Source organism: Heterodontus francisci, chromosome 11 (assembly GCF_036365525.1).
Source record: "Heterodontus francisci isolate sHetFra1 chromosome 11, sHetFra1.hap1, whole genome shotgun sequence".
In the NCBI taxonomy this organism is placed as follows: Eukaryota; Metazoa; Chordata; class Chondrichthyes; order Heterodontiformes; family Heterodontidae; genus Heterodontus; species Heterodontus francisci.
The window spans coordinates 68,061,896-68,078,794 of NC_090381.1; the positions used below are offsets into that span (position 1 = coordinate 68,061,896).

General features: G+C 41.7%; 1 protein-coding gene across 2 annotated transcripts in view; it reads left to right on the forward strand.

The window, feature by feature from the left end:
- The window catches only part of si:ch211-51h4.2 (uncharacterized), a 374,380-nt gene that overhangs the window by 223,824 nt on the left and 133,657 nt on the right, over positions 1-16,899 (forward strand). For both annotated transcript variants that reach the window (XM_068042238.1, XM_068042237.1), the window contains exon 12: positions 5,736-5,876. In XM_068042238.1, the coding sequence (XP_067898339.1) occupies positions 5,736-5,876 (141 nt within the window). The remainder of the gene's footprint in view (positions 1-5,735; positions 5,877-16,899) is intronic.

The window sequence follows — 16,899 nt, forward strand, 5'->3', positions numbered from 1 at the left end:
TCGGTGTATTCACTTCCTCAGGAGCTCCTCAACAGGCTAGAAACTGGCAAATCAATGCCACTGGTGGGGTTTGTGGAGATTATTTCAGTTTCTCATGCTCAGAAATTGCTTGTTAGGTTCACAAGTTTTTAGAGGTAATTTTTGTCCTTCTGGCAAACATGGTTTGGTGGGTGCCTTGAAACCTTCTCATGGACCCTTAAGGGGCAGCGGAGCCCCGGTTGAGAACCCCTGCTCTGCAGTACAGTCTGAGAAGTTGGAGATGCCACAATGCCATCACTGGTGGGAGGGTGTAACTGCACAATTACATTTAGATAGGAAATTTCCATTAGGAATGTGGACATAGGAATATACAATGGCAAAAGATGACAGGAATGATGTGCAGATGTAAGATTCTTACTAGTCTGTCTCCCATGGTGTTGCACAGAGGAAGTTGAGACCAAACATAGTCTTCAGGTGAAGTAGGGTTAGAGTAAGGAATCATTACATTCTTTAATTTTTGTATTTCAATTATAAATACCTATGTCTGCATTTATAATGAAATTGATTATGTAAACCTATCACGTTGAAATCACAGCTTACCTTCTCTTTCTTAATCCTGTTCTCTCAACTTCCTTCTCTCTCAGTCACCATCTCTCAGCTCCACTGCTCTCTCAACCACTTTCCTCTTTCGCTCTCTCACTCAACCCCTTCCCTCTATCTCTCATCCCCCTTCTCACTCAATCTCCATTCACTCTCAATTTTCCTTCACACATCCCCTTCTGTCTCATATACTTTTTTCACTGGAACAGACCTTCCCTCAATTTCCCCTTCTCTCTCTCAAACTCTTCTCTTATCCCTATCTCTCTAATTCTTTTATCACAATTCCCTCTCTGAACTGTCCTCTTTCTAGTCCATTCACTCTCTCCTCCTCTTCCTCAGTTACCTTCTATTTCCAGCTATTTCTCTTGAAGAGATTTTGGGGCTTAAATTTGATAGCTCCTGATAATGTATGTGAAATGGTCAGTCGATAAAGTCAGAAAGCAACAGAGGCAGCTGCACATATAAGGCTGAATTTTATTTGAGCGCCACCCTTTGCGGCAGTGCACTTTGAACTCAGCGGCATGTCCGCACTGAGCCGCCGCTGCTGAGCCGCCGCGATATTATGCACGGTGACTCATTAGCTTCACTGCATCGCGCCATTGGCCCCCCCCCATATAACGTGGGGAGAGGTGGGACATCCAGTGCATTAAGGGACCTTTTGTCAGTTGTACAGCAGGTGCTGGGGCGCTATTTAAACCCCCCTGTACCTGCTTCCTGACAGCTGCCAAAGAAATACTTACCTCACTGTTGAAGAATGGGGCTGCTGTCAATCTGGCAGCAATCAGAAAGTGCTGGGGAAACTCAGCAGGTCGGGCAGCATCTGTGGAGAGAGAAGCAGAGTTAACTTTCAGGTCTGTGACCAGGTTCATCTACATACTATGGCCTTCTAATCATCTGACTGAAAACCTGCAGACTAATATGCATTTGGAATCTGTATTCATTTCTCTGCTAACTTATGTGAAAATACATGTAACCGCAATTAAAAGATCTTTGTAAAAAACCAGGAAAATATGTTCATATTCTAGCCGCAACTAGAAATAATGCATCAATAATTATGACCAACTGCTGCAGAAGCAAAGTGTTCGTGTACATGTGTCGATGTGTAATAAATGAAAAGCCATGACATGAGCACAGATTTCCTCACTAGTCCTACATTGGTTTTCAAACATGTGCACGACAAACCTTGCAGCCAGACATTAGAGCAGTTACATGGTGGAGTCACCTTTGCATTTAAAGGACCACACCAAGAACTGAGGATGGCAGAGGGGTACTCTAGGTCACCGAAGTCTCCCTGCTCACTCTCCTGCAGGCTGTGCAGGCAAAGCAGGAGGTCCTTTTCCCATTGATGATAAGAAGAGGCCCTCCCGCCTGAACAAGGCAGCCTGGCTAAAGATGGCAGAGGAGGTGAGTAGCCATGGAGCCATCTGGCATCAAAGGGTCCAATGCTGTAAGAGGATGAACAATCATTCCCCCAGCTAGCCGGGGCCCTCTAGGCCTCGTGCGCACAGAGTACGACTGTCAAAGTCATCCACAGCCAATGGGCCATCATATCAGAAGCCTTCCTACAGTCAGGCTGCTAGAGCAGAAGTGGCACTGCCTAGGAGCATCCACAAGCATTTCCAAAAAGCATCATGACACAAATAGGTCTGCGAGGGTGACACAACAATGTAGAAAGGCTGAAAACAAAATCTTCGTCACTAACATGTGCGCTGCTTTTACCGTGTGAATGAAGTGTGCCAGCATGTACCGATCATGGCTCCTCCCATTCCATCATTGGCCTTTCAGAACTGCCAATGTATGGAATAACATCATTGCCATGCCAGTATCACTCATGCGTCTCAATGGATGCAGTAACATGGACAATGGCTGCCAGTAATGGTGGACGCAGAGATGTTGCAGATGCGGACTGCTGCACAACAGGTAAACGAGAGTTCTGTGTGGCTTGCAGAGCCCACAGTGATTCCTATGGCATGGAGAACCTTTGATCATTGAGGCGCTGCAGTGCATCTTTAGCTCGCTGCTCGCCCTGAATGCGGTGCCTGGATGCTGTCCTCCCATGTGCCTTTCCTGCTGTAAGCCCTCAGCATTCTCATCGTCCAAGGATGAGTCCTGCTCATTGCTCTCCTTATCCTTCAAGGCCTCCCCCCTATTGAGTGTGTAGTTGTGCGGGAAGTTTTCAGAGCACAGCAACGATGCGAGCTACCCTTTCCGGCTCGTACTGCAGGGCATCACCTGATTTATCCAGGCAGTGGAAGCACATTTTCAGCATGCTAATCGCCTGCTCAATGATGGCTCTTGTAGCTCCGTGGCTGGCATTGTATCTCTCCTCTGCAGCAGTGCTGGGGTGCCTGCGGCGCATATGGATCCTCTCAAGAAGCACATCCCCATCTTCAAGTTGCAATTCAAATCAGTTCCTTCAATTCTTCGAAGGTTCCTGACAGGGCAGAGATTGATGTTGAGTGGTACATCAGGTGCTTTCATGCAGCAGCTATGTGGCATGACATGGCATTGCCTGTCTTAGCTCTCACTAAGAGTGGCACCGCGTGACCAACTCAAGATTGTACAAGCTGCATCCATTAGCCCACCAGGCATATAAGCTTCACACACCTACTGTCTCTGGCACTCTCCCCACAAACAGAGTGACTCGAGTGCCATTGCTCCTTCACTGACAGAGGCAATCAATGGCACAGAGCCGCCAGCCATTAGGGAGGGCAGAATTGCAGTGGCTCCCTACATGTCTGCAGAGTGAGACCCCTGAAATCCACACTCCAACCTCCCTTCCAGAATGCAGAGTGAGACCCCTGAATATGTGGGCTTAACTTTGCTGGTGAAAACTTCTGCCTCTGATGACCAGTCTGCTTTTGTGTTCCTGAACGGGACGGCATGTGACAGTCGCCCTTTCAACTTAAAATCCGGAAGTGTGCATCGAGAGGCGGCAGGCTGTATAATCTGCAGAGGTAAGTACTGTTTTTAATATGGTAATTGGGATGCCGCCGCCAAGTGACGGGGTGGCCGCACCAAGGTCTCCCCACCGCCAGCAATATGCGGCGGGCCCTTCTCGACCATCGGGGGTTGAGGCGGGCCTCTCCCCGCAGAATTTTACCGACCCCCCGCGGGGTCGAGGAGCTGGTAAAATTCAGCCCATACTCTCAATCATGAGGTCTTCACAATTAGTGTTTGAGGTGATGGTGGTAAAATTAAAGAGCTTTAGATTCGTGAGTTAATCTTTAAGGAACTTAAGCAAAGAGTCAGCAGGGCTAAAAGGGGTCATGAAAAGTCATTGGCAAACAGGATTAAGGAAAATCTGAAGGCTTTTTATACATATATAAAGAGCAAGAGGGTAACCAGGGAAAGGGTTGGCCCACTCAAGGACAGAGATGGGAATCTATGTGTGGAGCCAGAGGAAATGGGCGAGGTGCTAAATGAGTACTTTGCATCAGTATTCACCAAAGAGAAGGACTTGGTGGATGATGAGCCGAGGGAAGGGAGTGCAGATAGTCTCAGTCATCTCATTATCAATAAGGAGGAGGTGTTGGGTGTCTTGCAAAGCATTAAGGTAGATAAGTTCCCAGGGTCTGATGGGATCTACCCTAGAATACTGAGGGTGGCAAGGGAAGAAATTGCTGGGGCCTTGACAGAAATCTTTGCATCTTCATTGGCTACAGGTGAGGTTCCAGAGGACTGGAGAATAGCCAATGTTGTGCCTTTGTTTAAGAAGGGTGGCAAGGATAATCCAGGAAATTATAGGCCGGTGAGCCTTACGTCAGTGGTAGGGAAACTATTAGAGAGGATTCTTCGGGACAGGATTTACTCCCATTTGGAAACAAACGAACTTATTAGCGAGAGACAGCATGGTTTTGTGAAGGGGAGGTCGTGTCTTACTAATTTGATTGAGTTTTTTGAGGAAGTGACGAAGATGATTGATGAAGGAAGGGCAGTGGATGTTATCTATATGGACTTTAGTAAAGCCTTTGACAAGGTCCCACATGGCAGACTGGTACAAAAGGTGAAGTCACACGGGATCAGAGGTGAGCTGGCAAGATGGATACAGAACTGGCTCGGTCATAGAAGACAGAGGGTATCAGTGGATGGGTGTTTTTCTGAATGGAGGGATGTGACTAGTGGTGTTCCGCAGGGATCAGTGCTGGGACCTTTGCTGTTTGTAGTATATATAAATGATTTGGAGGAAAATGTAGCTGGTCTGATTAGCAAGTTTGCGGACGACACAAAGGTTGGTGGAGTTGCGGATAATAATGAGGATTGTCAGAGGATACAGCAGGATATAGATCAGTTGGAGACTTGGGCGGAGAAATGGCAGATGGAGTTTAATCCGGACAAATGTAAGGTAATGCATTTTGGAAGGTCTAATGCAGGTGGGAGGTATACAGTAAATGGCAGAACCCTTAGGAGTATTGACAGGCAGAGAGATCTGGACGTACGGGTCCACAGGTCACTGAAAGTGGCAACGCAGGTGGATAAGGTAGTCAAGAAGGCATACGGCATGCTTGCCTTCATCGGTTGGGGCATAGAGTATAAAAATTGGCAAGTCATGTTGCAGCTGTACAGAACTTTAGTTAGGCCACACTTAAAATATTGCGTGCAATTCTGGTTGCCACACTACCAGAAGGACGTGGAGGCTTTGGAGAGGGTACAGAGGAGGTTTACCAGGATGTTGCCTGGTCTGGAGGGCATTAGCTATGAGGATAGGTTGGAAAAACTCGGATTGTTTTCACTGGAACGACGGAGGTGGAGGGGCGACATGATAGAGGTTGACAAAGTTATGAGCGGCATGGACAGAGTGGATAGTCAGAAGCTTTTTCCCAGGGTGGAAGAGTCAGTTACTAGGGGACATAGGTTTAAGGTGTGAGGGGCAAAGTTTAGAGGGCATGTGCGAGGCAAGGTTTTTGCACAGAGGGTGGTGAGTGCCTGGAACTTGCTGCCAGGGGAGGTGGTGGAAGCAGATACGATAGCGACGTTTAAGAGACATCTTGACAAATACATGAATAGGAAGGGAATAGAGGGATATGGGCCCCGGAAGTGCAGAAGGTGTTAGTTCAGGCAGGCATCAAGATCGGCGCAGGCTTGGAGGGCCGAATGGCCTGTTCCTGAGCTGTACTGTTCTTTGTTCTTTGTTCTTTATTACCTTTCTCTTCTAGGTGTTGGGCTGTATTGAACATTGTTCCCCAGACATCTGTGCGGAAAGTTCTATTTGATGGAGATTTGAACACCAGCATGCCTGATGCTAATCAGATGGTACCTGGCTACATAATTTTCTACTCTAATATATCTTTGGAAGCGTAAGTAATCTAAAATAGTTACCTTGTCCTAATAATTGCCAGTATTAGCATAGATTATTTTACAAAAACGTCTGTTTATTATATGTCAAATATGATATAGTAACAATGTAATTTTGAGTGGCTGCAACAAGTATGAAAAAAATAAGAAAGAAGCACATTTGCATATCTTCAACTTCAGATTTGTTTTAGCAATAGCTAAAATCTGTTAGATACGTATTTTTAAACTGTCGCATGGTGGAGATGACTTACAGGAGCATTTTCTCTTACGAGACCACAAAATGTTTGGGAATCCGTCAAATACATTTTTAAAGTACTTTATATAAATAAATGAAGATCAGAGTGAGCACATCTAAGACCAAGTACTTTACTTACTTGTCTTCTCCTTCAATATATTAGAATTTGTACTTTTCCCATTGTTCATTTAAGTGTTTATTGTGTATCTGAATTGGAAATAGTAATGTTAAAATATTTCTTATCGACATGCTTCCTCTCCGTGACATCATCTGAAATCACAGCATGACATCAAGCTCCATCTCACCACCATCTCTCTCGATTCTTCCACTGCCTCTGTGTTGTCAGACTGCTCGTCCAACATCCAGTACTGGATGAGCAGAAATTTCCGACAGTTATACATAGGGAAGACTATTGACTTTCTCTGTCCCTTCCTAAGTCCATCTGCTGCTGAAATTTCTTCCATGCTTCTGTTACCTCCAGACTTAAATATTCCAGTGGTCCCCTAGCTGGTCTCCCATCTTCCACGCTCTATAAACTTAAGCTCATCCAAATTTCTGCTGCCTGTATCCCAACTCATATGAGGTCCCATTCATACATCGCCTCTGTGCTTGCTGATCTGCATTGTCTCCTGGTGCAGCAGCACCTAGATTTTAAAATTTTCATCCGTGTGTTCAATTATTTCATGGCCTTGCCCATCCCTATCTCTGTAACCTACTCTAGCCCTACAATCCTCAAATAGTTTACGTTCTTCCATCTCTGTCCTCTAATGCATGTCCACATTGGCAGCCATATCTTCAGTTGTCCAGAACTAAAGTCTGGAATTTCCTCCCTAAACATCTCTGACTCTCTAGCTTTCTCTTCTCCTTTAAGACACTCCTTAAAACCTATATCTTTGACCAAGCATTTTTATAAGACCTTGAATATCCAACATAGCTTCCAAAAATTACCAATGTTTATTAACAATTAGCAGATGTAAATATGATTTTCTTTACAATTATTCATGTGTGAAATTACAGAGCTATTCTCAATCCATAATATTTCCCGCTTAATCCCCATCATTATAGTCTGCTTTATTTTGGTGCAAAAGTCTCCTTATAAGTCTGAAAGTGTTAATAGATATGTGACTGGAAATCTACTTGTATTTTATGATTTGGAGTGTCAACGTTCACTGCTCCAAATGCTGTACTGCACTGCCATCTGCAGAATTTTTCAAAAATAGACTGCAAATAATTGTTGATCTCAGAAATGCATTTCACTGAGTTATGCATCTAATTCCATTTCTCAGAGCTTTATTATCTTTAATGCCGCTGAATCTGTGTGACCAGTATTGGTTTTGCAGTTTTTTAAAAATCATGTAACTTGCAAAATGCAGCCTGACTGTTGACGTTTCTGCGATAAATGAATGACGAAGCCTCTATCAGAGAAACCTTGAAATCCAAAATTCCATGTCCTATGTTTTTGCTCTTGGTTGCTATAAACTGCATACAAAAATAATTTTAAATATTGAAAGCTCGACTCATTTTTATTTTACAATTGAGTCAATGTAAATTGTCAAAATATTTTACTATAATAATCAAAAAGAGCTTTTATAAGAGTATTTATATACAAATGATTACAATTTGTGGTGACTGCTCTCTTCAGGTAAATTGTTCAGTGGGCTGACAATAATTGGTGTGCTCAATATTCAAAAACATGAATGATTGGGGCATTGTTTATTACTGGATTAAGAGTCTACATTTAAATGTGCTATCTGAAGCACGGATCTAAAATGTTTGAAAAGATTACAATTGGATCACAGCGTTCCAGTCTGATTTGCAGTTAAATGAGGTTGTGTTAACCATAGAAAAATGAGTATTGCCTGAATGCTGTTCATTTTTGCAGTAAGTACTCATGTGTGCAGAACAAATTAATTGATCATTTTGTAACTGATACAATTCTAATTTTTCAGCTTTGTTTAAATATGAAATGTTGAACCTAATTTTTTTTATCCTTTTATATGATCCGCAATTATAGGAGTACTCTTGTCATAATGGGGAGCTTTTAGGGAGGCTATATTTCTGGTAAAGATTGGAATAGCCCACTTGAAATATACCACTGTGGATCTGCCAAGTTGGATATCGGGGTAAATTTAGAGTGCATCAGACATCACTGAAACTACGATTTTGCTTCAGTTTCCATTTACAATTAGAAGTAGGAAACCACACATCACAGAGGGCGCCACTTTCTAGGCACTACAAATTTTCCAACTGATTTATGCAAACCAGAAGATAGGATTTTGGGATGAAAATTGAGTTTTAACTACTTTTGTGCCAGACTGAACTTCAAGGTCATGTTTATCTGGAAAACTGTTTTCTGCATACTGCTAAAAGTCCTCAACTTAATCAGTTATTGGATGCAGATCTAGTCAGCTTTAAATTCATTGTGCCATTCCATTAAGACTACACTTTTCTGTTGTGTGATAAAGAAATATAGGTCTGGATTCACTTTAGGGGGGATTTTGGAGGGTAAACAGAGTTAAATGTCATCTTAAAACTAATTGCGTCAAAACTGTCACAAAACATCTGCACCTACATTCCTCTCTCAAAATACTGACAGTTTCCTTCAAGGCCCACAAGAAGCCTGTTCCACCATACCTAATTGTGGTCAGGGGCATGGCTAAACCATTACCCATCACCCTCCATTTCCACAAATTGATTCTTTATAACTAGTGCCACAATATCAATAATCATAAGAGCTGCTACAAGTTGTCCCTGAGGTGGAGACCAAACTGAGGATCTATTTTATGTGATACTGCTGAAGATTGGTTGTTCTTTGTATACCTAGCATATCTTTTAATCTTTCGGATAGTCAGGACTTTTACTGCCACTTATACTCAGCTGTGCTTAAAGTATTGTTTTGCACTTTAGAGATAGATCTCCCAATGGGAATTTCTTCATTTTGTGTTATGAAGAGGCTGAAGACATGGTTGAGGCTACTTCTTTCCTGCGCCTAAACACTCACTCGCCATGGTCTGGAGACACAGATCTTCCTTGGGCATTTCCACAGCACAAAGAACATGCACTAGAAGGAGGAGTGGAACAGAAGAGCCAGCTGCTAATGTAGGGACAGCACAACTGATGGCCCAGAATTTCAATAAATAAAGGTCGACTGACCACACACTTGTTCTCCTACCCCTACTCCCCAATACTCTCAAATTCCCTCATTTTCCAAGACGTCTCCCAAGGTCCTTCATAACACAGAAGTTTACATTTCCCCTGCTGTCATCGAACTCCCAATAGTTGGCAGATACACAGAAATGAACTCACAATTTCATGTGAACAAGCTGTCTTTACTTAGACTCAGAGTCATTACAGAATAGAAGCAGGCCATTAGGCCCGTTGAGTTCATGCTGGCTATCTATAGAACAATCCAGATGGTCCCATTTCCCCACTCTATCCCTGTAGCCCTCTAAGTTTATTTACCTCATGTCTATCCAGTTTCCTTTTGAAATTATTAATTGTCTGTCCTTCCACCACCCTCGTAGGCATCGAGTTCCATGCTATTACCACTCGCTGTGTTTAAAAAAAGCTCTTCCTGACATCTCTCCTGTATTTGTTGCCCAAAACTTTAAATCTGTGTCCCCTATTCCTTGCACCAACAGCTAATGGGATCAGCTTTTCTCTGTCTACCGTATCTAAACCTGCCATAATCTTGTACACCTCTTTCAGATCTCTTCTCAACCTCCTTTGCTCCAAGGAGAACAACTCTAGCTTCTCCAACCTAACCTTGTAGCTAAATTCCCTCATCCCTAGAACCATTTTGGTAAATCTCCTCTGCACCCTCTCAAGGACTCTCACATCCTTCCTAAAGTGTGTTGACCAGAACTGGATGCAATATTTTAGTTGTGGCCTAACCGGAGCTTTATAAAGGTTCAGCATAACCTCCCTGCTTTTGTACCCAATACCTCTATTTATGAAACCCAAGATCCTATATGCTTTGCTAACTACTCTCTCAATATGTCTTGCCACCTTCAAAGATCTATGAACATGAACCCCCAATCCCTCTGCCTCTGCACACTTTTTAGAACTATGTCATTAAGTGTATATTGCCTCTTCTTATAACTTCTGCCACAGTGCATCACCTCAGACTTCTCTGAATTAAATTCCATCGGTCACTTGTTTGCCAATGCTGCTAGCCTGTCTATGTCCTGTTGCAGGAATTATATAAATTAATTTTTAAAAAGCTGGAATTGAAAGCTAGTCTCTGTAATGGTGCCATGAAACTATCAATTGTTGTAAACCACTCTTTCCCCCAGTTCACTAATGTGAACTCTTTGCCAGTTCTGATGAAAGGTCACTGACCTGAAACGTTAACTTTGCTTCTCTGTCCACAGATGCTGCCTGACCTGCTGAGTATTTCGAGCACTTTCTGTTTTTATTTCATTTACCACGACTCTCTGATATCTGTCGTTAAGCCAATTTGTTATCCAAGCTGACACTGACCCTCTTATTCCATGAGCCTCAATTTTATTAACCAGCCTTTTATGTGATACTTTGTCAAATGCTTTCTTAAAATCTATATAGACAACATCCATTGCATTCCTTTCATCAAATAATTCAGCTAATCAAACATGATCTGCCTTTTACAAATTTGTGCTGGCTCTCCTTAAATAACTCAAACCTCGTCAAGCTTCTGTTTTTTTTCCCCTGATTATTGTTTCTAAAACCTTACTCACCACTGATGTTAAACTGACCAGCCTGTAGTTCCTAGGACTGTCCTTAACCCTTTATTGAACAAATATATTACATTTTCAATCCTCTGTCACCTCCCCAGTATGCAGGGAAGACTTCAAGATTATGGCAAGCCCTTCCATCTTCCCTTAGCAACCTGGGTTGCAAGTCATCCAAACCAGATGATTTATCCACTCTAGGCATAGCCAGCCTTTCCAGTACATCCTGCCTTTCAATTTTCACCCCATTCATTACCTCTACCATCTCTGCTTTTACTGATACTTTATCAGCGTCCTCTTCCTTAGTAAACACTGATTAAAAATTACTCAAGTATTCTAGCCTTGCCCTGCACCTCTATCACTCTCTTTGTCCCTGATAGGCCCCATTCCGCTTCTGACTACCTGCTTACTATTTACATGCTGGTGTAGAAGATTTTTGAGTTACCTTTTATGTTAACTCCATTCTATTCTCATATTCTCTCTTTGCCGGTCTTATTTTCCTCTTCACTTCCCCTCTCAACTTATTGTATTTGGCCTGGTTTGCGCATGAACAATTCAGCTGGCATGCATCATATGCCGTCTTTCTGCTACCCTGCTTGAAACAACAATCACCAGAAAATGTCAACAAAATTAATTCTGTTTTTCTGCATCTTAATGATGTGATTATCCTTTGTGCCTGCTAACTTATTTGCTTGAGCTCCTAATCTACTATTCCTATCCAGTTGACAGGTGAGTAACAGATATCAGCCTCCTGGAATTTAGAGACCTGAGGTGGGTCTTTTCTCACAGAAGCACCAGCTCTAGGGGGCCAGCTTCTGTAAACTCTCTCACAGTAGTTATGGGATGGAAATTCAGGCCATTGCCTAAAAGCCAAAAGGAAAAACTATTCTGGAGGAAATGTAACTTCAGATTGAATAGATAATGCATATTTCCAGATGATAAATAATTATAAGCATAAACCAAAGTGTTATTGATTAATGAGTGCTCAAATGTCATGATGTGGATCTTGACAGTATAATTATAGTATTCTCATTTTTAAGAATGAGCTATGTTGCAAAATGTGCTTATGGAAATTGACCAATAGGAAAAATAAATTAATATATTTGTGAAAATATTAATTCAAATCTTCAGATTATGTAAATAAAGCTTAGAGTTGCAATATAAAAAATGAACACCTTTGCAGTTGATTCCAGAAATATTAAGCACTTCTGTTTGCAGTGCCAAATTGGTGTTTATCTTTACTTTGCAATAAAATGCAAAAGAAATACCATCACGGTTAAGAAAAGCCGCATGAGATAGAAATAGTACAAGTAAGCCTGTTATTTAACTTAATTTTAAAAAGCTATTGAAAAAATCTATATTATAAAATGATTAAATGTTATATTCATCATACTTTTTGCAACTATTTCTCCCCTCTTTTTGGAGTACGTAGGCCTAGATTTTCTGCTCAGAACACCAATCATAACTCATTCATTTTAATGGCTTACCTTCAATATTATGATTGGAAATCTAAGCCAATGATTTTTGCTGAGATATGGTTGCATGAACATGAGAAGTGTTTCGATACTATACCCAAATGAGCCTAGCTAATGAGTGTAGTCATAAATTTCCAGTGATGAAAGGGATCACAATGATATCGTTTCCAGTCATTATCTCACTTCTATACATGGGCACTTTGCAGCAGTAGTGACAAGATAGGAGAGAAGAACTTTGTCTTTATTTTACCCCTATTTACCCTTGGACATTGACTGTAGTACCGAGCTAACAACATGATTAAAAATTAAAGCTAGGATTTTCTGGTCTATATACCTAGATCATCAAGGGAGACCTATTATATAGCACTTAACCTTAAAACACATATGAATAATTCCCACAATGATTGAGTTAACAAATGCACTGTCATTGCACAAATGAATCGTAAATGACTAGGAAGGTCCAAGGTTCATTTTCAAATCTGTGGCGAGTTAGATAATCTCAGTTGAGGTGGTGGTAGGATATTATAATTAGTCTCAGCACTTCTAGTCTAAAGAGGGAAAAATCAACCGGGGTTCTTTGTCCTGATCACTATCTACTGGTCCCTGCTGGAATAAGCATGAGCTTATGCATTCTCAGGGATTTTCCATGATCTTCTATCCTGCTGTAATTTTCTGCAGTATTCTAGGTTCATGTAGCTATTCATTTCTTCGCGATTTTAGGTGTTTTTCTTATTTCTGGTGATAATTGGGGCTCATATCTCAGAGCTTTGCCATCATTCATTGGGACAGTCTAGTTTCTCAGATATCCACTCTGGTGCTTATTTGTCTTGCAGTGTCTTGCCACAATACTCTTTCTCAGAGATTTACAGGTAACAACCAATCCTGCATTTTCAGCAGGGAGGCAGGCTTAGAGATAGTGTAGAACAGACACAGGGCTAGAATACTGTAATAAAAACAAGAAATTCTGGAACCACTCAGCAGGTCTGTCAGCATCTGTGGAAAGAGAAGCAGAGTTAACGTTTCGGGTCAGTGACCCTTCATCGGAATACTGTAGCCCAGTTATTCAGCTGGTATTCTCTGAGAGCAGTTGCCATTGAGAGTGTGGGATCAGTAAATTTACCTTTTACTGTATACTATAACTTCTTACCATGACTTCAGTGCAGTACTTTCTTCTTGCTCAAATTCACACAACATTTTGGAACATATCCAATACTTGAGGGTTTCTTAATGAAATTATTCATGATGCTTCTGTTTTTCCCAGTAATTAGCTGCGATACCATTGTTTCTCGTAATGATCAGTTGTGATGCAGTTCTTAAGTGATTAGATTTGTTGGTCTCATTTCTCCCTATAATTAGGCACATTATTCTAATTTCTTTCAATGATTAAATGCAATACTTTTTTTTCCTGTGATTAGCTACGATGCTCATATTTATCAGTGATTAACTATGACGCTCCTGTTTTTCTCAGTAATGAACCACAAGGCTCCTGTTTTGCTCAGTCATGAGCCATGGTGCTGTTTCTCCCAGGGATCAGCCATGATTCCCCTGTTTTCCCAATAATTAGCTATGGCGCTCTAGTTTCTTGCACCTTGTGTCGTGCAGAGGTTTTTCCTTGATGGTACATTTTTGAAGTAATTTGCTGTGATTTTTTTCTTTTGCTTGGACAAGTTGTTTTATGATCCTTGATGGTACATTTGTTTTTCATTGTAGTTTGGCAGTGTCCTAATTTCCAGGACTTCACTAGAGCACACACATTTCTTGTAGGGATCCACTGTGATGCTCTCATTATTTGAAGGGCCATCATTTCTCAGAGGGATTCACCGTGACATGTGATACATGATACAGTGTCTTGCTGCAAGACTCTCATTTCTCAAAGATTTGTCCCAGTGCTATTATTATGTGTAACATTCCCTTCAGCTCTTTTAATTTTTGACAGGGTTTCACTGCAATGCTCTGATTTTTCATCCAGGTTTTCTGTAATGCTTGTTCCCTGCCACGATTCACCACAAGACACTCAATTTTTACAGCAATTTGGCATAGCTTGCTCATGAATATTACTGCATGATTTCTAACACCCACTTGTCAAGAATTATGTTAAAAATCTAGCAATGATCATAATTTACAAACTTTGCACAACAGCTTCTATGTAGCTTTGTCGTACATAACACCTGCTATTTTAATCATTGCTGATTTCCAGTAGAGAATGCAGCTGTGATTCTTCAAGCATGGGATTACTCCTGTTTGTTAATACAAGTGCTACGTTATTGGAGTGCTATAAATTAAGTGAAGCATTTGTATCCTACTTTTGAGCAAATGTGCTTACCTTATATCATAACTCAGTAGCCATGAGAAGATATATTGAAAGAAACATGCAATGTCTGTTTGCACGTTACTATCTTGCAAATGTGGTTAAGTTCATTGGCATCATATAATTGCAGAAGAAGCTGAAACAGGTATTAATGCAAGCAGGGTTTAAAATATACATGAGATGGCAACAAAATGCTAACCATTGTTACCAAGCTACCAACTAATGCATATTCTAAATTGGCAATAGGCTGGTGCATTGTACCGTGGAGTGATAAATTCTCACCTCCAGTTTCTCGTTTGATGAGTTTCAATTGCATCTAGGGCATCATAGGAACAGACAGGACAGAAAAAAGAACATTGTAGTGCATCTGGTGAGTCCTGATGGCTAGAAAATGTTATAGTTCATAGTCGTTCTCACTGAGTCTGTTCAAATTTTTTAACACTTACAGGAGTGGCCACAACTGCAGTGTTCTTTTTCCAAGCCTTCACTCTCACTACACCATGCTGAAATGGATTGGAACTCTTTCAGTTAGAACCACTGCTTGGAACACATTTCCCAACCCCTGTATCTGGCCAGAACAAATCCAACCTCATATTTTAGGGTCCTTCTAGTACCTGTCATTGGATACATTAACTGTTTACTGGGAAATTCCATTAAAACATTTACCGTCATCATCTGCTGTGATTATTCCAGGAGAAATGGGCACACAATACCCAGAAGAGGCAGGCCACTGGCTGGGAGATACCTGACATAAGGACTAAGCTGTTGAACTCCAGGGGTGGCAAACAGCTATGGAAGTTGGCAATAGCGAGATCGGTAGGCCAGTGCCAGATGCAAGTGAGTGGATGCTATGCAGTATCTGTTCCTGCTACACCACTTTTTAAAGGATCAAGTTGTCATAAAACTCCAGGCTTCCTATGCCTTGTCACCCTCTCTGGGTGCTGAACACCATTCTTATGTACTTTACTTCAGCAGATCCCAGCAATAAGGGAGGAAGAGGAGGATGAAGATGATGAGAACAATGAGGAGGAAGAAATAAGGCCTTACTTGTTGAGAAAAGATGATGGTGACAATCATCTTGCCTCCTGCACCTCTAGTGTTCCTCTCCATTCTTCATCTATTTCACAACAAAGTAGATATGAATAATCTGGACTAAGATATGGCAGAGCAGGTTATGTGGGTTTGGACTGCAATATGTGAAAGTTTGTGGACAGTGAGACTATCCCAAGTGAGCACACCTTCAGGAGATGTCTCCGTCTTGAATCCCTCTGGTTCAGACTCATTGAGTTGGAGACTGTCCAACACATAGGAAGAGGGAGCAGTATCTGGACAACTGACTCCAGACTTTGGTCACACCTCATAGAGGAGATGCAAGATTAGAATGGGGTTGTTGTGACCAATAGTGTGTGTGTAAGGGGAACCCAGGTGAAATAGAGAACAAGGATCTACAGAAACTGATCCTATCCAACAGGTATCATGTTCTTGCTACCAATGAGGATAAGGATAAAGATTGTCAGAAGGACAGCCAGAATGCGACTCATAGCAGCTTGGAGCATGAAGCTATCCAAAGGAGTGAGAAGGGGAAGAGTAAGCAATGTGGAAGTTATATGGGATTAAATAATTAGGGGGATAGATAGCATCCTTTATAAGCAGGGTCGAGAGTCCCACTTGGTATGATGTCTACCTGGTGCCAGGGTGATCTTAAACCAGCTTGAAATGATATCAGAGAGGGGGAAGGGGGGGTGGGGGGGAGAGGATCCAGTCATTGTGATCTCTGTTGGAACCAACAAAATAGGGAAGAGTAGGCAAGAGGTCCTGTTTGAAGAGTACCAGGAACTAGGAGCTGAATTAAAGAACAGGATCTCAGGAGTTAAAATCACTGGATTAATACTGGAGTCATGCGCAAATTGGCTTAGGGATAAGCAGATGAGGGAGTTGAAGGAATAGTGTAGGAAAGAGGGCTTTCATTTTATGGGACATTAGCACCAGTAATGGGACAGGAAGGAAATGTACCGTGAAGTCGGACTTCATCTAAATCGGGCTGGGACCAGCATCCTAGAGGAAAGGATAATTAGGGTGATCACACTCATAAGTGGTGGAGAGGGCTTAGATGGAAAAGGTAGCATATGTAATAGTTCAAAAATGAAAGGGAACAGAGTAGATTAACGGTCAGAAATTGACTTTAGGAACTACAGGTAAAGGGAAGACGAGAAGATGTAAAATAATTAAACCAGGAGAGAGAAATAAGAAATATGTGAGTAAAACATTAGAGACGAAGGACAGGTTTGGGCATGGGGG